This window comes from Myripristis murdjan, chromosome 10 (genome assembly GCF_902150065.1).
Source record: "Myripristis murdjan chromosome 10, fMyrMur1.1, whole genome shotgun sequence".
In the NCBI taxonomy this organism is placed as follows: Eukaryota; Metazoa; Chordata; class Actinopteri; order Holocentriformes; family Holocentridae; genus Myripristis; species Myripristis murdjan.
Window position 1 is genome coordinate 21,541,564 of NC_043989.1, and position 27,937 is coordinate 21,569,500.

The 27,937-nt window shown below is 42.1% G+C and overlaps 1 protein-coding gene across 4 annotated transcripts in view; it reads right to left on the bottom strand.

Moving 5' to 3' along the window:
- LOC115366725 (testican-1-like) overlaps window positions 1-27,937 on the bottom strand; it is a 109,942-nt gene that overhangs the window by 46,286 nt on the left and 35,719 nt on the right. Inside the window, exons 3-5 of one of the 4 annotated variants that reach the window (XM_030062305.1) lie at window positions 22,201-22,209; window positions 17,164-17,209; window positions 1,880-1,960 (exon numbers count right to left, since the gene is read on the bottom strand). In XM_030062305.1, the coding sequence (XP_029918165.1) occupies window positions 1,880-1,960; window positions 17,164-17,209; window positions 22,201-22,209 (136 nt within the window). The remainder of the gene's footprint in view (window positions 1-1,879; window positions 1,961-17,163; window positions 17,210-22,200; window positions 22,210-27,937) is intronic. The other 3 variants (XM_030062306.1, XM_030062307.1, XM_030062308.1) reach the window with 3 other exon arrangements.

A 27,937-nucleotide genomic window follows, 5' to 3' on the forward strand; every position in this document is an offset into this window, starting at 1 on the left:
CCTTGGTTCCCAGCGCCCTGGCCGTCCGCCCGAGCGCCGCCCCCGCCCTTGGTCGCCTGCCCTCCGGCCTTCCACTTGACTCTGGCTCTGGGCCCTGTGCTTTGGCCTCCTCCTCCCCCCGTCTTGTGACGGCCATCCATCCTCGGGCCCCTGATACAGTTTTTGGGACGTCAGGAGCCGTCCCTTGAGGGGGGGGTTCTGTCATGGTTTTGTGTTTTGTTTGGTTCTGTTTCATGTGTGTTTCTGTCATGGTTTTGTTTCTTGTGTTTTGTTTGATTCTGTTTCATGTGTTTCATCTGCCTCGTTCTTTTCAGTGATTTCACCTGTGTCTTGTTTGCCCCTCCCTGTGCCACACCTGTCCTGTGTCTGTTAATCATCCCTGATTGTTCTGATCCCTCCCAGTGTTTCCCTCAGCCTATCCTCTGTGTTCTCCTGTCTTGTGCTCCAGCCCCTTCCCCAGGTGTGTCTTGTTTTATGATTAGTTCTTGTGTATTTAAGTCTTGTCTTGAGTTCTGTTCCTGGTTGGTCCATTGTGTTATTCTGTGTTATTCTGTGTTGTTGTTCTGTTACGTTCTGCTTTCTGCCGGAGTTTATTCAATTTTGTTTGCCACTGAGCATTTTTCCTGCCTGCGGCTCCTGCTTTTGGGTCCTCCACCTTCCAGCCCTCCCCCGTGACATCTAGGGGTCATGAATGTCCACAGCAAATTGGAGAAGATTCGAGGAAAAAATATTTTATTTATCATGTTCACAGCCAGAATCTGCAGCGACAATCAGGGCAAATCCACGGTATCTTCAACCTGTCTTTTCAGGGCTATAAAAAAATAACTTAAATTCAAATTCAGTCTCCCCTAGGACAGAAGGCTGATCAAAAATAAATTGTCTGGGTAATCATTCCCCCTATTACTCTCTAAACACCATGATTGGTTTTCTCAGAACTGAGTAGCAATGCAGATCTCCCAAACAACAAAAATAGGTTTTATTGAAGTCATTATGTCTTTTTGTATACCTAAAATAAACAACTGTAACACACTGAATATTACATTTGATATTCTCTATTAAACAAAACCTACAGAGGGTCTCAACCCACATATTAGCTTACTAACTTCTGCTGAGCTACAAGCGCAAATGCCAAATAAGGCCATGTTAGCCTTTGTAAATGCACTGTAAATACTCTACTGTTATTTTGAGAAGATAGATCTTTAATCCAGCGTATTACTGCCCACACATTAACCATGTCACTGACAGCTTTCATGTTAGCACTGACTAACAGACCATGATGTTAGGATTGAGGCTAACCCTGGCTAAAGCTCCATATCACTGAGGGGGCTAGCTTTGATCCTCCTGTGTGAATTCGCCATGCTTTATCTGGCTCAGATGACAGGCTGTGGGCTTGGTTATCTCTGTCTTCCAAACCAACATCTCTTCACACTACCTGAGACAGAGTGGAGTGCTAATTGTACTAAACAGTGCTGCATTATATTCGCTATGTGATATCTATCACTTCTTAATGGGAAATGCAGCAGCAGGACAGAACAATCTGAGTTTAGCGTACAGGTCTGTTGCAGTCCAACGAGGACCCAATATCAAAGTGTTTATTTCTCATTGAACTGGCACCCTGGCATGACGCAAGTTTCTCACTGAGGATCTCGACAATACAAGGCAGGTAGATGCCAACCCAAAACAACCCATCACTAAGATCTTTTTATTCCAAGACAGAGATTCTACAGCTCACAATCTGGTCGCAGATATTAGAACAGGATGGGGAATTAGCACTAGACAGTTTTGGCTGGTGGCTGAAAAGTTTCTTCCACCAGACACTGAAATTGAAAAGAAGAAAAAAAAAATGCTATAGTGAAGAATTTTAAGTGCCAACACTCACCATCCTGTACTGTGTTCTTGGCTGAGCCAGAGTGGGCTTTAGTTCCAGGTTCTTCATGTCTGCTGGGCTTGGCTTCTCTCTCTAGAAAACACAGCCAACAGAACCAGAATAACTAGAAAAAGCTATACATGTTTCAATTATGAAAACAGCTGTCGTCTCAGCTCCCCGACCACACAATAGGTACTGACAAAATCAGCTGCCAAGAGCAAGACGTCTGAGGAAAAACAAACGGATATATCGCATATTACAGCTGTCCAAAAGACTAACAGTGCCACAAAAAAGCAAAGCTTCAAAAAAGAGGTGAGCATCGATTTTGTAACTCCTTGTATCTGTTACAACAGTATCAAAAAATGTTTGGAAGTGGACAAAACACAGAAAAATGCATAATTATTTTAATTCAGTTGAGCATAAATACATAAAATACATCATTACAGCTGTTCATACAGACTGTCATACAACCCCTCTCTCTCTCTCTCTCTCTCTCTCTCTCTCTCTCTCTCTCTCTCTCTCTCTCTCTCTCTATCTATCTATCTATATTTTATTATTACAATTATTTCTTAAAAGGAATGACTGCAGCATCAAATGACACATGAAACACACAAGCAACAAAAGTCAGTATCACACACACACACACACACACACACACACTGAGAATGGAGAGGCCAAACACAGAGGTGCAGGGAATTCTGTCTGTAGGCTGTGACATTAACAACCTGAGATGATTTAACTTCCTAATTCATCCACCTCTTTTATTTATTAGCCACCAAGGCTTTTCAGCGGGCACTAATGGACCTCCCTTATTCCTAATTCTGTACTCTTTCCCCTGAAGAATTGGGTAAAAGCACAGCCGATTTATGAGAGAACTGCATCGGGGAGGGAAGGAGGGGTGTGTCTGCCTCTCCCTGTCCTGCACCAGTCACTTTGACATGCTGGCATTTAGCCTGAAGGCTGGTATGATCACTGGCACAGACTGTCTGCTCATTTCCAAAGTTTGTTTATTCCAATTTACCATGATCGGTGTCTATCTATTGGCTGGTGTGCTGCGATGGTCTAATCTCACACATGGGCACATACGAGTGCATACACACTCAAATGTCCTCCCTCTGTCTGATCTGGTTTGGTGTTTACCGCCGCTGGTAAAACAGCCAGTTCAGCAGCGTTCATCCACTGCAGAGCTGGAGCGCCATCAATTCACAGCAGCGTTTTCCTCTGAGTCGGTGCTTGTTGTTGGCTTTGGTTCTGCCTTTGTAAACTGGAAGTACAGGCTACTGAAAAGTCTGGGTAACAATTCACTCCACTCACTGCTGCTGCACTTGCACGGCCAACATCACTCTTTCTCTTGGCCCACGAGCCTCGTGACTACACTCGTCATTTTCTTCAGTCTTTCTTCTACATTTGTCCCATAGCCTACCATTCATTTGTCTCCATCCTCTCTGTCTGGTTAAACAGGAATTAGATTGCTTTTGCTGACATGATTGGGCTTCAGCTGTTTGCTAAATTAACAATACCCTTGGCATGAGTTAGTGTGTATTTGTTTGCTTTCTCTGTGTCTCAGCAGGCTCCATATATCATTGATTATTGTCTGTGTGTGTACGACTAGTTGATTTACTATGTACGCCTGAATCCCTGTGGCACGTCTGCGCGTTTTGTGCCGATAGTTTCATTTGTGTATAAAGGCTCATCACTGCGAGCGCTCACCCCTCTGAAGCAGCGAGATAAGAGCTGAGCCAAAGGTCGTGGATATTGATGTTGAGTCACTTTTTTATGACGTGGCCAACAAGCCATTAAAATCAGAGCAGTAAACAACATGCAGAGAACGCCTGGAGAGCAAACTAAAAACCCTCTGCTCATAACTCTGAAATAAGATATTTGTTCTCGCTCCAAACCGCACTCCTTTTGATACATTTTATAGACCTGAGGTGCTCACTGTTTGTTGTCCTATCTGTCTCTTTTCTTATCAGCCTCTCTCTCCTTTCTAATTCCCTTTGCTTCTTGAGGCACAGATCACAGATTGTTATGTTAGACTGTATTAGCAACCGGCGATGAAGCGGCAGAGGTGGTGAAAGAGGGCTGGCTGAGTCAGGAGTATATCTTCAGAGCGACAAGGGGTTAGTGAGTTAGAAAAATAATTGGTGAAATAACAATAGTGGACTCTCTTCGCTGGGAAAACACAATGTCTCATCTAATCAGCCTGATTGGCAATTTGGAAGCACACAATTTTTTAGGCTTTGTTGTGGCCGCTGCTACCAAACCAGGGCGCATTAGGCATGAATTCTGTCTTCCCAGCCAAAACGGTTGCTACAGCAACCATTGATTCACGATGCAGTCTAATTGGGGAAATGGACAAAAGCAGAAACCACCTGAAATCTAGACTTGCAAACACATATTTGATTGACTATATTGTATCTTTTTTCCCCCATTCTTCTCAGTGTATTCATATTTTCCCTCTCTGTCTGTGTCTCTCTCTCTCATATTTTGTCTTGTTCTCTGGTCTGTGAGCCAGTTGGATTCTCCAGCGCTCCTCTGGACTCGCTGTGATAATGGAGCAGCGCCTGCGATCTGTAATCTTCCCTTTGACTCCCTTCAGTGGATAATGCTTTACAAATCACAACCTCCCAAATCTACTGGACAGACCCACATAGAAGAGCCTCAAATGGACATACAAGTCCAGAATTCTGATTATATTGTTGGCCTTGTTGATAAGACAGCTGCTACCTGCTGCCAGAGACTCTTCCTTTCCCTCTCTTGTGTGTCTGCTTAGGCTCAGAGACCCTTCCAGGGCAGCTCTCCCAACCGTTACAGATGGGGAAGAGTGGGAAAATAAGGCAGGTCCAGAAAACCAGTAACGGACAAATAAATCAAGGGGACTTTGACTCTGGGAGGAAGCTGAGCAGACCTGGAGGACATGGAGCATTTTATCATTAATTAGACCCTGGAATCGATTCAGACGCTGTGGAGACTAACTGGACGAGAGGGGAGCGGGCTGGGGGTTAGTGTGAGTTAGGGAGCTATTACTCATGGAACATGTGTTGCTGTGTTGGTATGTTGTGGTTGACTGTGTTTACATGTCCACAGAAGCCCTGGTTCTTATCACATGAGTTACACAGCATTATATACAGCAGTAAAGCTGAACAAGTTGAACAATAAAGCTACCAGATGCAACAATCTGTAAGGTCAAAGTCCAGTCGATCCAAGGTAAGAACTTGCATGTGGCCCACGCACCACTGTGGCTAGAGGCTACATAAGACTTTAGTTTATACGTGTTTGTGTGTTTTGGCAATGTATTGCCAGATTGCTGCAGTTAGTCAAACGCGGGACAACTGCTGTAAATATGTGGTGTACATGTGTGTGTGCGGGTTGTTGTGAGTTTGTGACTGCATTGTGTGTATAACTTCACACAAATATCCATCCATAAACCCTTCCTCGAGTGTATTCCCATTGCAACTTTCACCATAATGAGCGTATATTGTAGAAAATAGATGTGACTGTGAAGTATCACAAGATACTGAATGTAACCCAAATTAAGATTTGTGAAGTAGGCCTATGCCTAAATTGAAATGTTGGGATGAAAATAAATTTAAAAGATGTTTTTCTCAGAACCAGAATTGCGTCCAAGGTGGCAAATTTGGTGAGAGGCACTCCCCTCACATCTGTCCCTCTTTATGAAGCTCAAACCTTCCTGCCATGTCACTCACATCAGCTCCCAAGTTGTGATTTCCAGTGGTTAAAGGTGTACTGTGCAGGATTTAGATTAAGTTGACAACAGAAGTGGAATATAATATGCATACACATGCTTTTTATTAGTGTATAAAAATACGAAATTAAGAATCACAGTGTTTTCATGAGGTTTGAATAAGCCTTTTCAAACTGCATAAGTGCAGGTTCCGGGACAAACCAACCCAAAGTGCACTTTATAATGTTTTTCTTTTGCAAAAGGCTGACAGAAGTGGGTGGTTCTAACTTGTGACTGAAAGCAAATTGCTGGAATTTTCTGTCTAAAGAGGAAAAATAGTTTGCTGTTGTTTTCTACTTGCTTTGCTTCTGGTTGTGTCCATGGAGGATCATAGCTATACTGCAGCAGGAACAAGTGAGCAGATGATGGCAGAAAACAAGAATAAATATCATTGCAGCAGTGATTTTCTGTTTTTAGATGTTATTGTGTATGATTTTTATTTAACGGCACATTAAAATATTACAATGACTTAATTTTATCTGTGTCATGATAACACCACATGGACCTTTCTGAAAGTTACTGAAGGGTTTTTGTTTCTTTGATGCAAAATTCTTTGACATATTGAGCGTGTAAGCTACAGTAAAAACCTTTCCCCATACTGATGTTCAAATAGCTAATAGTCTAATAGCTTCAAAGAGTTTGATTTTACATGTAGGTGCTTCAATAACAATTTGCCGACATTATATCAATATGGGGATACATGAAAGTACCATAGAGCCACAACTAAAACTAATGGTATTATCTTATGTGTACATTATGGTACTGCAGTTTTGCTGTCTAAATAACTTTGTAAAACACCAAATAAAATGACCTCATTACTTGTTGATGTGGTCTCAGATGATGATTTCATGATTTACTTTGTTGAGGAAGGTGGACTCTGTAGCCCTGGGGTACGGGTTTGGAAAGGCAAAGGGTCAGGGGTCCTGCCGGTTTGTTGTGTTCTGCCTTATAACCGTTAGATGCCGCTAAATTCCCCACACACTGTTCCTTTAAAAAGAAATGCTTCTGGTGTCTTAGCCAGTGTTATCTCTAAACTGTAAAGCCCGGAAATCACCCTCTGGCACTAAAAGTACAACTTTTATCCCCTCCAACATGATATGGCTCCTCTCTCACTGCTGCAGGATCAGCTCTGAGAGATGTGAGGGTGGATCATGTCCTCCTGAAGCCCTGCAGGACCTGAGCAGATGTCTGGCAAAGCCACCTGCAGGGCAAGTCAGGCTGTCTCGGATATAGGCCAGTCTCACCTCAGAGCTGCCTGTCACCTTATCACCTCCCAGAGCGACACACACACACACACACACACACACACACACACACACACACTCATGCACAGACAAACAGGTTAACCACCCATGACTGGCAAAAAAGCAAAAAAACAAACTGCTGGGTTAATGGGGCGTCACCATGGCAACAGGTTCATGTTGCATTATGAAAGTATATTCATTATGCCATCTGCCACAAACACACATGCACATGCCAGAGACAAATAAGGCTATGAGAGGGCTGTACTCTGCAGCGTTTCTAGAGCCATTCAAAGTGTCAGCTACTGTTGGTAAAACATCTGACACACACACACACACACAACAGCCGGAACAACTCCGGTTCATTTGGGGTGAACACACCGACACTTCAGTGCATGGAGGCAAGGAAACCCTGCAGCACAGGACCTCGCTGTAATGAAGGTTAGTGTGTTGACATCTGTCACAGCTAAGCCTTCTATCTCAGGGAAAAGAACCATGTTAGAGAGTAGCACACACACACACACACACACACACACACACACACACGTGCGCGCGCACACACAGAAGCCATGTGGTAATAATAGGACGGGGTTCTGGTGTTCCTCTCCTGCTGTCAGCTGTGGTTCAGTCCACTGCTTTGGAAAACAGCTCAGGGGAGCACAATGCTAATATGGAACTGATGCCATCAGTAGCCCGAGCCTCTCACCGCCGCAGGCCTGTCTGCAGACACACAGCACATGACATACAAAACTTCCAGCATGCTGTGGGTGAGGAGACTGACAGCACTGAAAGAAACCACAGATTTGAGAGTAGTCAGGCGTGTACAGAAAACTTGACTGCAGCCAGTTATTTACTTCAGTGTAGCCTGCCAAAGACAGGTCAAAATAGACCTCTCAGTGCAGCGCAAGCAGATAATGATGCTCATGATTACCCAATTATTGGAAAAGCTGGCTTAACTTTCTCAAATTAGCTACCTGACTATTTGCTTATAATTGGAGATTGTACAGAATTGGCTCAAATTGGAATTTTTTTTAAACTCATACTCTGTTTTCCCCAAAATGACGCCATACATCTGTCTCACCATATCTCAAGTATATATAAATGTACTGAAAGGACAGTCAAATTCCATATCATTTTTCAGAATTTTATGGAAATCTGTCACTACCAAAACATGGATGCAGGGGTAGGCATACTCCCTAATCAAAAGTGTAGGGGTGTGGCTACAGTCAGTCTTGGCTCATGGACCAAAGTTTACACTGTTTCGGCAGTAACATGAAAACATTTTTGAACTCAAAAACAAGAAAAAAATTCTGAACAACAACACAAAAAAGTATGCAAGTATGCAAAAAAAAATATATATTTCTGTATAATTTAGGGTTTTGCATGCTAAAATTAATTAACAGCAAGATGCTCAATGACCTACAGGTTTGCTCATCCCATTGATCCCATTTTTTTCTTTCTTTCTTTCTTTTTTTTTTTTTTGGTTGTGGGACAGCAGTTTGCACCAGTTCAGTAGAAATATATTTCACTCAGATTCTGCCCCTGTCTGTAACCAGCTACATGGATCTGCCTGCAACCAGCTGCCAGCTGGAGACTTGAGCATCAATAATGGGCTTGAAGCCAGTTAAATACAGCGGATGTAGATGTGTGTTGTTTGCTTTCATTATTTAACCTCATAAAGATTCTGCCTAGAGTGGTTGGGATGATATTGTAACCGATAAGCAGTGCAAACACAAAATACTACCACACACATATGGAAAAGTGGCAGAGAAAGACAAAACTGCTTAAGATTTACTGAAAAGCAAAATAAGCTGGAAGAGAGAAGAGACAGCAGGGGGACATTAAGGAGAGAGGAAGTCACAATAAGAACCAAACCTCTTCAAATCTGGATGGAATATGTATGAAAACTACTATCACAGGCTTTTGTTGCGCATGCATTTGTGTCAAAGTGGTGTGTTGATTCACCCCCACCCGTTATCAAACCAGAACCATCATCATGTAATTTTCATCTGATGAACTAAATATGTCAGAAATCATGAACACTTTCAAAGAAATCAGGAGGAGAGAGAAAGGAGCAGATGTATAAAGAAAGGGAAGAGGGAATGAGAGGAAAGAGAACGACTGAGGGAACGTAAAATAGGGAGGAGTGTGAAAACGAGGAGGAGGAGTGAAAGGCAGAGGAAATTGAAAGCCAGAGAGATGAGAGAATTCAGAGAGAAATGAGGAGTGAAGATTAAAGAAAAGGAGTGAAGCAGACTGTAGTGATGGTAAGACCAGATGAAGCCAAGATGCGCGGCATGGTGCTAGTGCAGGTTTTGGTTTTCTAGGTGGGTATCAAGTGATACTTAAGATAAGATATCACTTGTTTAGCAGATTCTTTCAGTATTTTATTGTTGTCGCTATACAGGCAATCTGTTGCCACTTTGCCAAGATCTAAAGATTCAGACATGTACTGTCTTCCAAACAATATTCAATATTCCATGAGAGGTTTCTACAGCTGGATGTGGCCTAAACAAAGTAGATGTAGGGATGAAAAAAGAGAGTTTTGTTCAATAAATGTCAGCTATCAACAAAACACAATGCCTCCACAGAGACTGGAAATGAAACTATCTGTCTTAGTGTACACCTTTGACCAACCATTAAAGAAAAAGTATCGCTCCACATCCTGCTCTGCTGAGTACCTTTAACCCCTTAACGTTCTGACGGCTCACCGGTGGGCCCAGCCAACACACTGTCTTTCAGAGGCTGCAGAGGGCTCAGTTTTAAAGCTGGAGTGATGATACGGGTATGATGTGAAACTAGACAGCCTAAGGAATTGTATGATGTCAATGTCACATCTAGGTTATCGGCAAGCAGGTTAAATATTGCTCCAAAGTTTTTTAGTGAGGGAAAGACTAGCGTGGCTATTAAGGGGGTCCCATGACCTCTGACCTCCAGATATCTGGATGGAAATGGGTTCTCTGGGTTCACACATGTCTCCCCTTTGCAGACATGCCCACCTCATGCTCATGTCATGCAGTTTGGGGCTCAAACCATGCAGGTTTTGGTGTTGTTTTCATCTATCTTAAAATTGTGTCTTTCTGCATATTGGAGCCTAAACAGTTTTGAGTGGAACGCTGAGACTCTTGTGGATTCCATGAGCCCAATTTGATTCATGTGTCATGATGTTAGCCCCCATGGGAGCCATTTCATTGTTTTAGACCATTTTTTTGAAACTTGACATCGCTGTCTAAAATAACTTATTGTGACTTCCGTAATAATCACAGCTTCATGAAATTTTGCATCCACAGACTAGAGACTGAGGGCATTCAGAAGATGTCTGGTTTTCCAGGTATGCTGACAATAAAGGGAGTTCCTGGGCATTTTCCGCAGAATGCTCACCATCCAATCAGAAATCTCCAAATGTGAAAACTTTTTGATACCAAATCAAAGCATCAATTTTTCTATGGTGTTCCTCAAGGTCTTGTTGTAGTAATGTGGTATTTTGGAGGGATTTTGGGCCATTTTTGCATCAAATCTGTGTAAAAAACAGTATCAACCGCAAAATTGCTGCAACACCTTATGCCACATAATTAGGGAATGGCTACTATTATGCTGCCAACCCTTATACACTGTAAATAAATAAATAGGCGCCTAACCAAAATACAATGTTTATTGCAGATTTTTGACCATAATAACTTGACACAGTGCTGAGCTGCATCTAAAAATCAATCTTTAGGTTCCCAGCTCTCAAATGATGCATATCACTTCTATTTGGCATCTACTGTTGACCTTTTATTAGAATATGGCTACTTTGGAATATGGTTACTTTGTCTATTGTCTTCCAAACTCAGATGATTTATCATCCCACAGCAATTATCGATATAATGTATTTCAGTTGGACCAAAACAATTCTAGAGATTTCACAGTTCAAATACACAAATAACAACATACATCATCCCACTAATGCAATGTGGCTCCAACACTACAGAATGTGTACAATAACGGCAAAGCTATTCACATTGGTGAAAGAAACATCAAGTGGGGATTCTAATTTAATAGGCTGCTAATACAGGCTAGAGAACAATGATTTGCTAAAACAAACAGGGGACTGTAGCAGAAAAACACCCTTGTTAAATAGAAATGTTGTGGTTTTACAGTAAATTCTGTCTGGCCTAGATTCTTTCACACAGAACAGATAGAGCGGAGATGCTCGGGGAAAACAGGGCGGCACAGAAAATCAACACTTGGAAATCTCTGTCAACAACCAGAATCCTGACATGTTCGTGATACTGTAGCAGCGCGATGATGACATGGACCGTATGTTCATTTCCACGAGGCGAGGGAGCTAACAGGCTTAATGAGCTGTGATTGATTCTCAACTGGTCTCTGCTCTTTCACAGAATCAGGAGGATTAGTTTGGATTCGAATAAATATTCAGCCCAGCTCACCACCTACAATGAGCTACAAATCAACTGCTGGACCTCAGCCAAAACACATCTTTGAGAAATTCACTGGCAACTGGAGAATTTGATGACTCACAATGCAGTATCAGATCTACCAGCTGGTCACTTGTGATCATACTGATTTCATTGTTTAGAGGGTACAAATAGAACCATTAATCACCGAATCATCAATTACGAGGCTTTGTCGTCCTACGTCAACCTCTGATTCACTTCCAGCAAGTAATTGATCTGTCAAGTTAAAATCAGCAGGTAATGTTGACTGCTGGAAGTCTTTCGCCACACTGATCTGTGATTTTGGGCTATTGTCACACTTGTAGTTTTGATATGATTTTGTTAATTTGACCAAACAGACAAATTTTATGAGATAACCACTCTGCAATGACACTTTTCAAAAAAATACAAATGCAACAAAATGCAGATTTACCATAAACTGCTATAGCTCTTCGTTCTTCCCTGCTGAACAGTGTGTGTGTGTGTGTGTCTGTGTGTGTGTGTGTGTGTGTGTGTGAGAGAGAGAGAGAGAGAGAGAGAGAGAGAGAGAGGGAGAAAGAGAGAGAGAGAGAGAGAGAGAGAGAGAGTAATGATCTTGGTGGGAGCTGCGTCTTCAGTACTCCGCAGCGGGGGAGCAGTTGTTTTGTCGCCGAAGCGTGCAGCGGCAGAGTGAACATGGCAAGCGTTAAGGGAGAAGATGGAAAAGAAGATCATAAGTGTGACTACAGTTCCATAAAGAGTCTCGTTTGTCCTCTGTCACTAAGATGCTGCGCACATTGGCTGCAGCGGACGTGCCTCCGGAGAACCGCGCTGATCTAACACTCAACAACACTCTCGTTGTTATGTCACGTGGCAACTTTACAGTCACATCCACAGAGAACAGACATGTGATGCATGTTCAGTTTCAAAGGCCTGCAGTCATTTTGAACACAGAAGTATTGTCAGCAACTCAATAATAATGCAAAATAGTTGGAACAGTTAACATTTTCATTTAGCTTTATATTAGCATTGGCAGCAGAATTTAAATCAGTTCAGTCACAGATCTACAGGATGATTTTGTGCTATAAAGGTCAATTACGGAAATTAAAGGAACTGATAAGAAGATCATTAAGAAGGTTTCATTAAGGAATTTCCACTGATAAAATCTTATTAGTCTCAACAAGGCCGGAGAGTCTTTGCTCTAAACATAGAGCATTTTCCTGGAGAAGCTTTACTCGTGAGCATGTGGCAGCAGCAATTTAAAACAGAAGGTTGGAAATTTGTTAAATGACAGGAAGGAAGATTTTACAATTGGTCTTGTCTGTGATGATTGAAATTTTAGAAGTCAAGCTTTTGGTCATGCAAATTATAGGGCAGCAAGATGGGATAGAGATTGGCAAACGGCAGTTTATTTGGGGAAACTGTCAAAGGTGGAGTAGTTTCAAAATGGTGAGTGGCTGAGATTCAGAATAATAAATTGGACACAGAGCTGCTGAAGTAAGTACCCTTGGGAGTTTTGCTAGTGAATTAGTTTAATTTTTCAGCAAGTCCAGTAGATCTATGATAATATCTTCGTGCCTTAGATATCTGGTTACTTGTAGCATGTTTGCTGATAAATTGTTTGATAGTTGCATGATGGCTGGTATTGATTTCTAGTTTTAGATTACTAGGGATATTGTTTGTTAGTCACATGCTTGTGGGTGCATTTTGCTTGTATGCAAACCCAAACTGACCTTTGGAAAATCATTGTGTCCTTGGTGTCATGGAATGTGATTTGTTTCGCTTAGAAATGCATGCAACTGGTGACTCTGTGACTGTGAGTAAAAATGGACAGTCAGAGTAAAAGATGCTGTGGAGCAGAGAAAAGAGTAAAGAAAATTCCTTTATGACAATATACTGGTTATGTTTAGAACTGCTGGCACTGCCATTTCCAGAATGGGAGAGTCAAAACATAATGCTACCGCAGGGGAATAGAGATATAACGCCACATTTTCACAGTGTAGCAAACAGGACGACCTGCTTATTCAAGTTAAACATGTGGTTCTGAGATACATTGTTAGCACAGCTGTGGGGCAATTATTTCATATGCAAATAGAGGGAAAGAAAAAATAGCCTAGTGAATGTAAATTTAGTATATAGTGAGCTATGTAGTTTCCCAGTGCAGTGTAGATCATCCTGCATTGAGGTTCAGGTACAGCTCACTACCAGCTGAATGAAAAACAGAAGTGCAATCAAATGTGCTTGTTGTAGTAGTGAGTTATACGTAACCAAAACTGGTGTACATTAGACTAAATTGTCAGATTAAGCATATGAGCTATATAATTTTGTGGAAAAAGATAAGTGAATGATTCACTGTCACAGTATACAGTATGGGATTATACCCTTATATTACATTATATATGATACTGAAAAAGACATGCTCTTCCATTTCGCTGTGTAAAGCTGGAGGTAATTGAAACGTCGCCATACTCATCAGCACCAAGGGCCCTCTCACTCTTACTAGCCAGCTGTACTTCTATACTGTAGGTGCAACACTCTCGCCAAAAAAGCTGGAGTGTGGTGATTGGCTACCACTTCAAAAATAACTGAAACACTCATGAGTATTTGTCATGCCCACCACTCACTCCATGAAACTTCTTGCCTGCCCTGGAAGAGAAAAATGGCAGCGACTGGCAGTTCACCAATATGTTTGAACGCAGCTATTGCATCTGCCTTGGAACAACTCCAAGACTTTTTAGAAGAGCAGCAAATGACAGCCTTGAAGGCTTTTCCACAGGGAGAGGATGTGTTTGCTCCTCTCCCAACTAGGTTTGGAAAAGCCACATATACCAGCTAGCAGCAAGTTGTCTTACAGAGCAGGCTGTGTTTTGACATGAGATTGTGCCGAGGATAGGGGCAGGACGGAGTTTTGGACACACAGGGCTTATGATTTGTTCAGTGAAAAAGTTGGTTATCCAATTACAATGATTCTATGATATGACAACATAACCTGACTATTATGGGTTTTCAGATGACGAGCTTTGTGGGGGTCTCTAAAATAACTAGTGTTAGGGGCAGGGATAAATATATAATATAAATATTTAATAGCCGAATGGGTGCACTTTCTATGGGAGAGAGAGAGAGACAGACAGAGAGCGAGACTTTACTCTTCATTATGTGGTTCAACACTTCCAATATCTCACACATACAAACGCACACACACACACATAAGCACACATAGCAACTCACTACTTGCAAAAGCTGATTGCAACAACACAAAACTGTCCATGATGTTTGCGATATTGCAACAGCAAAGTTTCAGTGGCCTGAAATATGCCACCCAGGCCAGGATCAAGTGACTGACTACATCCAATAAACAGGTGCTGTCCATGGTGCTGAAACAACAACTACCTATGCCCCTTTTCCACTAGTACCTACTCAGCTCGACTCGGCTTGACTCTACTCGGTTTAAGAGCTTTTCCATTAGGTGGTAGTACCTGCTAGCAGGTCCCATTTTGGGACCTACTCAGCCGGGGTTCCAAGCGAGCTGAGTCGAGCTGAAAATGTGACGTTAACGCCGTGCAGGCAACTGATTAGACAGGGAGTGACGAGAGCGACTCCTGCACGAAAACAAAACCCGACATTTAAAAGAAAAAGAAAAAAAAACGGCAACAGCGGCCGTGTGCATTGATCGTCAGTGAAGTTGTCAAAGTCGGAAAATGGCAAGCAAACCGCTACCGCAGTCAAATAAAGACGTGGAGACTTTTCTGAGCTTGGTGGCGGCCCAAAGAATCCAGAGGGAGCTGGACGGTGTGCTGCCTTGCTATGACGACTCCACCCACGGCGAGGTGCTACTCAATTGTAATGGAAAACCACCTAAACCGTGTCGAGGCGAGTAGAGTCGAGCCGAGTCGAGCCGAGTCGAGCCGAGTCGAGTCGAGCCGAGTAGATACTAATGGAAAAGGGCCACTAGTCTCAGCAGCAAGGCTAGTGCTGGCTGTCATGCTAACAAATGAATTCCAGTCATCTAAAGCTGTTTCTTCATTAAAAAAAAAAAAAAAAAAAAAACTCAAACTAGTCAGGCTTATAGACCCTGTTGGCAGCAGAAATGTTTTTGTTTTTTTTTTTTTTTCTCAATACTAGTACTTTCTATTCACTATGTTATAAAGATCGTGTGGGCTGATAAATGTAGTAGCATCTTCTACCCAATGGGTTCAAGTATTTCAATATTCAATATTGTTTGTGGTGTGGTGTTGCTGCTGTTACATAAGATCGTGCTCTTTTGACTGCCTGTATGCACTAAGGAATTGTGGTGGCTGCATGTCTTACAGGACAAGAGAACTAGCCTTAACCCTATATTAACCTGATAGAAATCCAAACCTAAGACAGCTGGTTTCTTTGGTCATACAATGAGACTTTGTCCAGTTTATTAAGTTATTCTCTGGTTTGTTTACTGTCTTTAGTATTCTGTATCTACTCATGAGTTTGATCTACTGGCGCTAGGCTGCTCTCATTAGGCCTTGTATCCACGAGGAGCTGGCCCAGATAAACCCGTTCAGCCAGTCTTTCCCTGAAGAGTTAGAGATACTGTGCTAGATGTGGAAACCAGGTTAGCATAGATAAACTCACCTCTCTGTGGTACAACCCAGCAGGAAGACTTGTGTCTGTCTGTAGTGCTGCTCAGTGAGCTGTTTCAAATTGCCCAATCATCCACTTTATGCTGTGTGCATGCGGATGTGTGTGTCTGTGTGCGTCTGTGTGTATGTGTGTGGGTGAGACGGAGGGTGAGTGAGAGCGTGTGTTGATAATTGAAGAGTTAGTCAATAGTTACTGGGGGGTCTAAGAGCATTACACACTTGAGAGTGATTGATGAAGTGGACTTGGCATTGTTGCCATAGTAATTCCATAAGCAGTACAAAACTGTGGAGAGGTAACAAAACTTGGCTGTGGATAGAAAGAAACATACGCACACACATACACAAACAAACAGCTTTAAATGGATGATTGGACAATTGGCAGGAGTTCACTGAGCAGTACGGTTACTGCAGACAAGTCTTCCAAATTTAAAAGTTGCAGAACTGTACCAGGAAAACAGGGAGTGTAACTTGAATGTAGCACAATTCAACAGACAAAACAAAAAAAAAACAAAAACAAAATGTAAAATCACCTTGCTGAAACAAGCAGGTGTACTCCACACACTGAAAGTGTAAAAAGCCTCACACTCAAGCCCGAGTACACTGATGTTCCTTCCCTTTTCCATTCCTTCCACCCTGCACTAAGTTTGACTGTTACATTAGCCTCTGTGTGGAATAGGTTTTCCTAGCTGAAGATCCAGGCTCTTCTGCCTTAAAGCCCCTACAGACTGTACATGATTTTCCATGATATTGCCATTGCAGATGAAAATTAATAAAACATGACGAAATCTTTGGTCCTAGAACACTTAGAGTGGCAAGCTCATCGACAGCCAATTTGGGTCAACTGTGTCTGACTGTCAGAAATGTGGGTCCACAACAGTTTGAGTTCTGCCACAACCCATGTCTACAAGGCATCCACCTGGAAGACAGCATGACACAGAATACAAATGCCATCATATTGTACTTAAGGGGAAACTTTAAGGGAAAATTAGAGTTCAAGGGGTTCAGTCTGAGCACTGCTGCTGAGCTCACGTTTTCTTCCCTTGGTAGATCAATCGGACAGTCTGTCATGTATTGCAATCGAGATTTATATCTCGTACAATGTGACATGTAATGATTTTATAAGACTGCTGTTGTTGCACAGTTTTCAGACCATGTGGCAAGAGTAGCAAGAGTATACACACAAGAGTATACACACTCTGTCTAAAGAAATCTCAGGAGACTCACTGGTAAGCCCGTGAGTGTAAGCATATACAAAGTCACACACATCAAAACCACTTACCTTGGTCTGCAGGCTTGGCAGGAGCCCAGCTCTTGAAGTAGTCATCCTGAGCACAAACACAGAGAAGAAACTGGGTTACAATATATTGCAGTGAGAATCAGTGAATTATTTTGCAGACGAAACAGAGCCCAAACAGTAGGTTAACCACTCAGAAATCTAGCCCTCATTTTCTTTCCTTTTGTCTCTCTTTCATGCTGTGGCCCTACGTAAAGAGAGTGACTACAGCAGAGGCAGCAAAGACACTGACTGAGGGTGGCCAGCGAAAAAACAAACTTTCCAAAATAGAACAGGAGTATGTCCAGAGAGCTGTAGAAAACAGGCAGGGAAAGATAGAGGCTCTAGAGTAGAAAAGTTGAAGTTCCTGTAGGACAGAAACAGATTCGATGTCAAGGTCAGAGCTGACTTCTGCACTGATAGAGAGCTCAGAGAGATGGACAGACTGATTGAGATAGAAATATACAGCGAGTGCAGATAATAGGGTTTAGCCCAGGTCAAAGTGACAGAAGAAGACTGAGGTCTGTGGGGAGGAGGATGATGGAGTGATACGGCTCGGCTGTAAGGATGTTCCCCAAACCTGAATACCATAGTTGGCAGAGCACAGATTTTTCTATGTCATTCAGAGCTGTGGAGAAAAACACATCGAACTAAAAATACCATGAGAGTTTTTTTTTTTTCTCTCTCTGAACGCATATGAGAAGAGACGGGGTTTGAAAGTATCTCAATCAGTATGCTAGTGTTTTTACTGCCAACTAATATCTTGTCCTTATGAAATACAACTTTGAGAAGTTTGAGTATTTCTCACAGTGAAACTTTGGGCTTTTTATTGCATTTTTATTTACATCAGAATATGCAGAACACCCGAATAATAGAGGTATAGCCTACCTGAGAGTTTTACAAAAGCGGCTGATACAAAACCACATGACAATCATTTAAAACAGTCTGCAATTTAAATTCCAAGAGCATCAATGATGTTTTTTTGTGAGCCCCTGTCTGGGAATCCTCTCTGTCCTTTTGACAATGCCTGGAGCCAATTCGCAGGGAGTTGCTAAGAAAAGAGGTTTTGCAACTTAAACCCTCAACATGTTTTCTTGATCCTATCCCATCCATTTTTTAAAAGAGACTTTTTGATTGTCTACAGGATAAAGTGCTGGCGATTGTAAAACCAAATCCCCGCTCACTGATAACTTCCCTGCTGCTCTTGTTAAACCTCTCCTTAAGAAAAGCAATCTGGATCCCTTGGCTCTCAACAATTGTAGACCATTTTCAGATATCTCCTTCCTTCACAAAATCATAGAAAAAAAAATAGTTTTAAACAGCTTTATTTTGTCTTCACTGTAACAATATCTTAGCGGAATTCCAATCTGCTTTTCGCGCTTCTCGCAGCACTGAGGCAGCTCTAGTGAAAGTTGTGAAAGACCTGAAAATGAACTTGATGACGGGAAGCTGCCAATTTCATTTCTTCTAGAATTAAGTGCCACTTTCAATGCCACTGACCATGGCACTCTTTCAGATTTAAGGAAGCTGAGCAGTGTCAGCGTTACAAAGAAATACAGTACTGTAAGTAAAAACATTACTTTTCCCTGTAACTGAATAAAGCCAGGCATTACTGTTCCTGTTTCATTGATAACGATCACTTTACAGTCACTGATCTAACAGCTAGGTTGTGACTAATTCTCTTGTTTTTTTTTTTTTTTTTTAAATCTCTCTATTTGGTGTCATATCTCTGGAAAGATTCCTCTAGTCTTATCCATCTTTCAAGTCATGTTGGAAATATTGCAGCTATGAGTAGAGTGTACAAGCCTCCAGAGTGGTAAACATATCTCTGAATGTCACAGTTTAATACTGTAAGCTTTATCTTTATTAAAAACCTTACAGAGATTTGTGTCTGTCATTATTGAGGCTGCTTCTGCTGGTGTCGGTGTAGCTCTGCGGTATTTATTGCACCAGTAAAGGCCAGCTTGGCACCATCGTTCTGTGGTGTAACGCAAAAGTCATGTAACAAGTGCCATGTCTGATTACTGTTATTTTGGAGTAATCAAAGTGATTCATTACAATGAAGAAAAGTCATGAAGTGTCATGTGAAACTTTTTTCCCACTGACAAGCCCAAAACTGTCCTCTAGTCACTCAATATCAGTGCATTAACATTCAGTTATCACCCGAGAGAAATGGGCACAGCTCAAAATGAAAACTGTAATTTGATAGATTAAGAATAGATGTGAGGGCATAGATAGATTTTGCATCAAAGGCAAATGATCACCAAATTACACATAATAGCCTCCATTTTTCATAATAATATCTTACTGCTATCACCTCACTTCACCCAGCCACCCACCAACCAACCCACCCACCCACCCACACACACATTTATGCACATCACACTTCTTGCTACAAAGGTGGTCATTAAACATCAGGTGTCAAACAAAATAAACAGGCAACAAGTACCATGGCAACAAGTACGTGTAGGACTATATATTCTTAGATCTTGCAGTCTGTATATGCACACGCACACACGCACGCACACACACACACACACACACACACACACACACACACACACATACACACACGCACACATACACGCACACACACATACACGCACACACACATACAGAGAGAGAGAGAGAGAGAGAGAGAGAGAGAGAGAGAGGGGCGAGCTATGGTATCTAGCCCATCTGAAGTAGCACCAGCAGAAAGCCCTATGTGTGTCAGTGGGGAGTCTGAGCTTTAAAGCAAAGAGAAAGAGAGAGAGAGAGAGAGAGAGAGAGAGGGAGGGAGGGGGTGTTCCTGATGAAAAAAAATTGGACAGGACCCCGAAAAAGTCCAGAAAAAAGGGACAGCTGACCCACTCAAGCAGTCCTTGTTCTATAAATGACGACCACTACGATTCAAGCCAACACATCTACAAGTTTGAAATGAGGTGGCGAAGCCTAATTAGTTTCTCCCGTAGGTGCTCACTTCACAGATATTCTCTCCCCCTCTTCTATCTCATTTCATGTCCATCTCTGTGCTCTCTCTCTCTCTCTCTCTCTCTCTCTCTCTTTTATTATCTGTTCTGGGTATTGAAAGTGTCAACTGCAGTGTTGCCAAGAAAATAATTTCTGCAGGGCTCTGATTGAACCCATTATTATTTAATGTGAGCCAATAATCTGTGATTCAATGACTTCCCCTGCTCTAAACACTAAAATACATACTATGTTGACAGCTCCAGAGAAAAAAATACTCTGAAGCTGGTGCTATGGAAAAAATAATACACATTCAGTTAGGCTGGGCCCTTATTTACAGAATACACTCTCTTAGGAGCCATTCAGACCAGCATCTTGGGGTTTGACAACCAAAGTTATTAACTGAAGTTGCATGCTCTGTCTCCACACACACACACACACACACACACACAGAATAAAATCGCCCTGAGCATTTTAAATGGTACATTTTCTTTTATTCAGTTTTAAAAGCTTTTAGCAATGTTTGACTTTCAAACTTTTCATTTTGTTGATCTACAATCAGCCATAACATTACTATTATCAGTTCTATCACTGCATATCAGCTATTGGTTATCAATAGTCCTGTTCCCATCCATTCACACAAGGCCAAGCTCATTTACACAGTAACTATGCTAATCTTTGGTTGGCGCTGTGTGTTTCCAAGCAAGACTCGGTGCTACAATGTGGTGCTCTCATGAAGAATTGTACTGAATATGACCTGACCAGATTATGCGGTAAAACAAAGAGCGGCAAATGTTTTCAGCTCTGATGTGAACAGAGTCTTGGAGTAGCAGTGGCACAAAACAAGGCAAAACACACAACATGGTATAAAATAATGTAATTTGCACCTTGTTTATTTTACATGTCATTCATGCTAACAGGGCCTAGAGCTGGGGGAAGTCAAATTCCCCAACGAATGGCAGGCAGCAACGCTATCAGTCTATCTACGCTAATTCACCAGAAACATACGGCACACTGATTGAAAATGCATCGTGAACTTGATATACTCTGATAGAAAATGTTTGGAAACCTGCTACATGCTGAACTGACCCACATCATGCCAGCTGCTCCACCTTGCTGTGCATTTAAATCAACACCAGCTCTCCACCTCTGCACTCGAGCCTTATGGCAACACGTCCACTGTGAGAGAAACACCAGAACATCTGGAGCTTCCAGACAGTGACTGCAGTGACTGTCAACATGCTGCTGCCACAGCAGGGGTCAGCAACTACATTTGTCCAAGGGCCAGGACCCCTCTAAGCAAACAGTGTATGGGGCAGGACATTCAAATAATAAAATCCAAATTTATTTTGGCCTGCTATGCCTATTGTTGCTTAATAGTTTCACTTTCTTACAAAATTAATGTCATATTTGTTAGCCTGTATTAGTGTGAATAGACTCCTTTAGGAAATCCATTGCAATAACTAGATAGTCAACTAGAAAATGCTCTCAGTAGAGCACAGACAGAAATAATAGTCAACTTTAACCAGTTTTGATGCTATTACAACATGTCCTGAAGGGTGGAAAACACTTGCAAGAAAAAAAAAAAAAAAAAACTTTTGGATTATTTGTCAGGTAGGCAGGAGCCAAAATGTCTTTTAAATGACAAAATGTGAGGGGAAAAAAATGAAATGGTAAATGAGAGCTATGAGTTTCTTCCCATGCTTAAATGAGGATACGGTACAAGCTGAATTTCATTCATAAAAGACCGGAATTGTTTTCAGCTTCACCTGTCCTGTTCATTGACAACCAGTGATGCAAGTGTAGGTTTGAGTGAGTGAGGTAGGCCTGACTCTTGCATTGGGTTGTGTGGTAACTAATAATAAGCTGACAGGTGGATTTATAATGTCTTAGAACCTGCGTGTGGAATGCACATGTTTGGGGTCGGTAAATGACTCCTAATAAAGTTATTTTCATTCTTGTTGTTTTCATTCATTTTTTTCCCTCCTCACATTGTCTGAATTCATTAATTTTCTGTGGGCCTGAAGGGAAGCTTCAGGCTGCCAGTTGACAATCATTGTTCTAAAGCATAAACACAATGAATTAATCACTTACCTCCACCTCCTTTAAATGACGGCAGAGGGAGAAAGAGGGAGAGAGAGAGAGAAAGAACGGTCGGTGAAAATGGTATATGTGATGTCCATCAGATCTATTACAGTTCCATGTTACTCATTCTGAATACTGAGCTCAACCCATAAAGTCATTTAATAGGAATCTGATTCTGCAATGTGGGACACACACACACACGCACACACGCATACACACACACACACACACACACACACACACACACACACTTGACGCTCACATTCCCGACCACAGCAGAAGTGAGATAGCCTTATTTGATGTGACATGCAATTTCAAACACATTGAGGGCAAATTGTACAGCCTGGGTGTAGGAGAAGAGCATAACAAAAAGACAGAGGAGAAATGAAGAGGGAATGGAGAGGAAAGACAGAGGTGAGGGGAGAAGAGGAACACGATTTTTGTCCATTTTTACTGTGAAAATATGTGATTGAGAGGGAAAGGAAGGAAGAAAAGATGTGATGAAGATCTCTCTCCTTCTCAAATACTTCCTTAGTGGACAAACACTTTAACTTTAGTATGCTGTATAAGAGCCCCGGGGAGTTCATCTCACAACAAACAAGAGAGCGAGTGTGTGTGTCTGTTGGCATTTGTCTGTAAAAGAGCATGTGATATGCAGTAGCAGGCAAGATTTTTTTTTTCTCCTGTGGATTTGTGGTCTGGACATTCACCTTCCTCCCTTCATTTTGCTGAAAAACCTTATATTTGCATATAATTTGGGGGGGGGGGGGGGGGACTCCAGCCAGTTGAGGCACCATGCTTGAGATGCCCTCTGGTTTTACTTGCTGATGTTAATGAAAGATCAGAGTGATTGCCACTAGCCCTGTTATTATTCTGTCTAAGTCTCAGGAATGACCTTTGTTCCCCCAGGATCCCCATTAATATTTAAGTATACTCATCACACCAACATTAACAGGCAACTTTGTCCACACTGTGTCTGCCCCCAGTGTCATTCAAACGCTTCAATGTCATTACAAAAGGGTAAAACAATCTGTCTTTTATGGTCACACTCCCTTTTCATACCTCATAAAGCTTTTAAGTGTTAACCTAGTGGGAAAAAAAATAAATAAATACGTAACACTGCAAACACAAGTCAGTGTTATCAGGGGTAGTACTGAAATTTTCAATAGAGAGTTGCATAATGAAAAAAAGTCTTTCATCAATGCCAATTTGAAGTTGTGAACACTGTGCAGGAGCTGGCAGACAGAAACTTGGATGGATTAATTAAGAGTCTTTTTTGGGGAGTTTAATTAAAAACCTATTTAAAAATGTGGAACAACAGCTGTCACTGACTCTGGGATTCTTTTATTATAAACCTATTTCCATACCCTAGAATTAAAATGAGATGATGCAGTCTATTTAGCAGTGGTTCCACTTTACTCATTTACGCTACAGTAGATACTGCTTAATTCTGTCCAGTTTGGCCAGATGTCATGTGTTCAAAGGCCTTCCATGGAACCACTAATAGTCCCATTAGGATTTAGACTAATTTAGACTGTGAACAAGCAAAATTTAACAATGCCTCTGTGTTCAAATATTCTCAGCGGAGTTAATAAAAGAGCAATAATGTCAATGAAGGAATGCAATCATCAAAGAATTCATCTACACCAGCTAATGTGCTTACTTGGCTATGTTTTTCTCATGGGGCAGTCCATGCTTTTGAGCATTTTTGAGTGACTCCAGACCTGCTCTGTACGACGCAGTAATCTGAAAGGTTCATGCTGTGCTACATGTGCCCCGCTTTATCCAAGCTGGAACAAAAGTGCCTCTCATACAGTATCACACCCAAAGGCAAACCAACAGGGAATGCTGCCATTCCCAGTAAGGCAGGCCAGAAATCCCACCTCAATCTCTGCCCTGTACGACCAAGGAAAAAAAAGAAACAAAACAACAAAAAAAGCAGTCTCTCATTTCAGTGGGTAGCTCTATCTCGCCCTCGTTCTGGTGTCTCTCTGAGAGTATCTTTGGGACTGCACCAGGTCAGTATTTTTTTTTCTCCCTGGCTTTAAGTGATGAACCTGAGATCTCATCAGAAATAGTCGATCCCCGCGGACATCGGTGTGACAGGAAAAAGTAGAGAGGGAGCAGAATTGATTCTGAGTGAGACCAAAGTGGGAATGGCTTTAGCCTGATTGGCTTCTCTCAGCTGAAATGACCTGCTCTGAAGTGGAATGTCTTATGCCAGAGTGTGTGTGTGTGTGTATGTGTGTGTGTGTGTGTGTGTGTGTGTGTGTGTGTGTGTGTGTGTGTGTGCGTGCGCACATTTGCACGCATATACTGTACATAGCCGTGGGTATTTGTGAGGTTGCACAAATACTGACATTAACATTAAAATAGGCAAAGCCATGCCTGGAGTGCTGACTGAAGATGACATAATCAGGGGATGGGGATGCAAATCTGGCCTCTTGGCGGAAACTAAACAGCATTAAAGATTTACTGCCTACTTAATTCACTTTATTTATGGTTCTGGAGCCTTGCCCAACTCCTTCCTTCTCTCTATCTTCTCCCCATAGCTTCTCCCACATCCTCCTTCCTTCTCTCTATCTTCTCCCCATAGCTTCTCCCACATCCCCCTCTCTTCTTCTTTCCTCTCCTCCCTCTTCCTGCCCTCCTTCAAGTCGCTGCATCCTACTTGTAAAAAAAAAAAAAAAAAAAACAGGCGCTGGTTGAGGATCAGATCATCATCCTGTTGAGCTGATATATGAGCTTTGTGAGCACATGGCAGAACGGAGCTGAGACCAGATTTTAGGGCTATGCTGCTCCTATTCATTTTGCTGCAGGCCTCTGCAAAGGAAGTGAGGAATGCTGAGTAAGACGCGAGTAGAATAAGCCAGGCTTCTGATGGATACAGTTCTGCTTCTGCATTGTAGAAGCAACACACGTATTCAGGGAAGCAACACACACACACACACACACACACACACACACACACACACACACACACACAAATGCATACATCCAGAGAGAGAAAATTGCAGGGAGGACATGCTATTTGACTTATAAAGTATGAGTATAAGCAATCCTTACCATCACAGTTAGTCATTATACTGATCAATATGTAATCACTAACCCTAACCCTCTCAGTAAGGCGGTCCTGAGATTGAATCTTGGCCCTTTCTGTGTGGTGTTTGCATGTTCTTTGTGGGTTTGTGTGGGTTTCTTCCTACAGTAAAAAGACATGCAGGTCAGGTATGTTCATTATCGACGGCAAGAAGCTTGTGACTCAGAATTCAAAAGTGTTTTCTTCATACAAAAGGCAAATGCAGTTGAAAAGACTTGAAACTTGAACTCAGACATTCAGAAACTGAATTGCTAGGAGCAACAGGAATAAATGGACGGGGAAAATGGACGGATGGAAAGGGCTTTCACACAGATCTTACACTGGAGTAGAATAGACTTTAATCCAAGTGGTATAGACTTTCCCATTCTAACCAATATAGCAGTATGGTCGGCCATTTTTATCGCTCCATTTTATTGTTGTGTATCATTTTCAGTGCAAAGAACTGTGGCCATTGTACCGGGCTAATTTCCATATAAACCAACTTGCGGCAAGTCACTGACTCGCTGAGGTAAGACGTTTTGCAACAATGGCCAAATGAGCACTGGAGTCTGGAGCATCGAGATGAATCTCGTGCACCATCACTGTTGCTTTGCCGCTGCGGGGGAGGGATTGAGGACTGTTGGACCAGTTGGTGACTATGATCGTTGATAACTGCTTCTAGCAAGCAGCCACAGCACAACATACAGTATCTTCTAAGCTTGGGTCAAAGGACAGAGACCAGGTCAGTGTCCTTCCATGTTGGGCTGAGAACTCTCTTCCGTAAAACTGCAATATTACAGAAACCAGAAAGTCTTATGTGCCACACGGCAGAAGAGAAGAGGTAACAGGTCTAGTGGGACACACTTTACAGGTGGACTGGCATGCACAATCACTGTAGCAACTAACAACAATTGCCATTTTATTCTGTACCAGCCAAATGACAAAACAGTTCAGTGGCCATCGTACTCCACTCAAGTTCTGTGGGCTTACCGTTAGGCCGTGTAAAGACCTCTGGTCCGATGTTATGAGCTATAACAGGGATTTCCAAAACTTTTCCATGTTCCAGACCTCTAAGTTGGCTTTCATTAAACTATGGACCCCAGTTATTTTGCCCTGACCTGAAGAGATAATTTGGTTTGTAGTAAGTATTACATTATTTAGATATTATACTTGAACACTGACAGTGGTGAAATTAAAACAAAATGCTAAACAAATAATTCATACATATTTTGAATCTTAACCAGTTATACTGAATTCAATTATAGTGGAACTAAACTATTCATACATTTTCTGAGGGAGCCCCCAAGGACCCCTAGCCTGCGGGTGTCCAAGCCCCACTTTGAAAACCACTGAGCTATGGTATGGAGTGCTGAATATGAAAAATTCTGTGTTATTCACTTGACAGTTTACTCGCATGATTTGGTTTCTAGGTGACTCAGAGGGCATGACACTAAAAAGACCATCACCAGTACTCAAACTCAAATCCTGGCCTGTCATTTAGTCTGAGAGGGTGGAGGGAGTTTGTGAAGATGGTACTGAATGGAAAATGAGGGTGGAGGAGGGAAAGGGAGAGGGCCCAACGAGGGATTTAGGAACAAGATGCAAGAGTGAACAGATGAGAGGACAGAGTGATGAAGTAGAGGAGCAGAGAGAGAGCGGGTGAAGAGCCAAGAAGAGAAGCAGTGGAGGGGAGAAGAGGAGAGGAGAGGAGAGAAGAGGAAAGGTGGAAAGGAGAGGAAAGGAGAGGAGAGGAGAGAGATGGAGTTTTCTTTTCCTGCAGTAGATCCCCACTGGACTCAATCCAGTATTCATGCCTTCAGCCTTGGGATAGACAAGCAGTATCTCATTGATATGAGCAGGCAAGTTACAGTGAATATTATATGCAACACACACACACACACACACACACACACACACACACACACACACACATGCACACACGCATGCACACACGCTCACACACGTTAACCAACGACATTTGCATTTACAGCCCATCTTGACCCTCTAAATGGACGCAAAACTGACACTTCATTTCCTTGTCTTTTTTTACTTTTTTACATCTCCCCTTCTCTCCTTGACCTTCTATTTTTAAAGCTATCTGCACTGATGCACTCCCCTCCTCTCCGCTCTGCTTTTGCTGAAAAGTGATCCAGCAACTCATCACAAGATGAAAAAAACAACTGGCATCCTCTGGATTCTGCCCTCTCCTCTCTCCTCGACTGCCATCTGTGTCTCTTTCTCACTCCCTTTTCCTCCCTCTCTTCACTCCCCTTGTTATTGAAAATATTAATCCATCTTCATACTCTTCACACTGCTTTATTCTCCCCTATCCTCTCCTCCCCTTTCTCCCACTTCCCTTCTGTTTCAGGATATTGAGTCTTTTTGAGCAATATGAAAATCAATAGATTACAAGAGAGGAGAAGAGGAGGAAAATGGGGCACACACAGAGAGAAAAAGTGAGATAAAATACTAGTTATAAAAACAGACCACAGATGAGAAAGATGGAAATAAGAAGAAAAGTTGGGCAAGAAACAGCAAAAATAAAAGTTAGAGACAACTAAAGGAAAAGAGGCTGCTTTGTCAGAGGGTAATCTCTGCATGTTTGCAGCGAGACAGAAAAGAGTGTCAGTGCAGCAGGGTGTGGGTAATACTGAGAGACACAGAGGA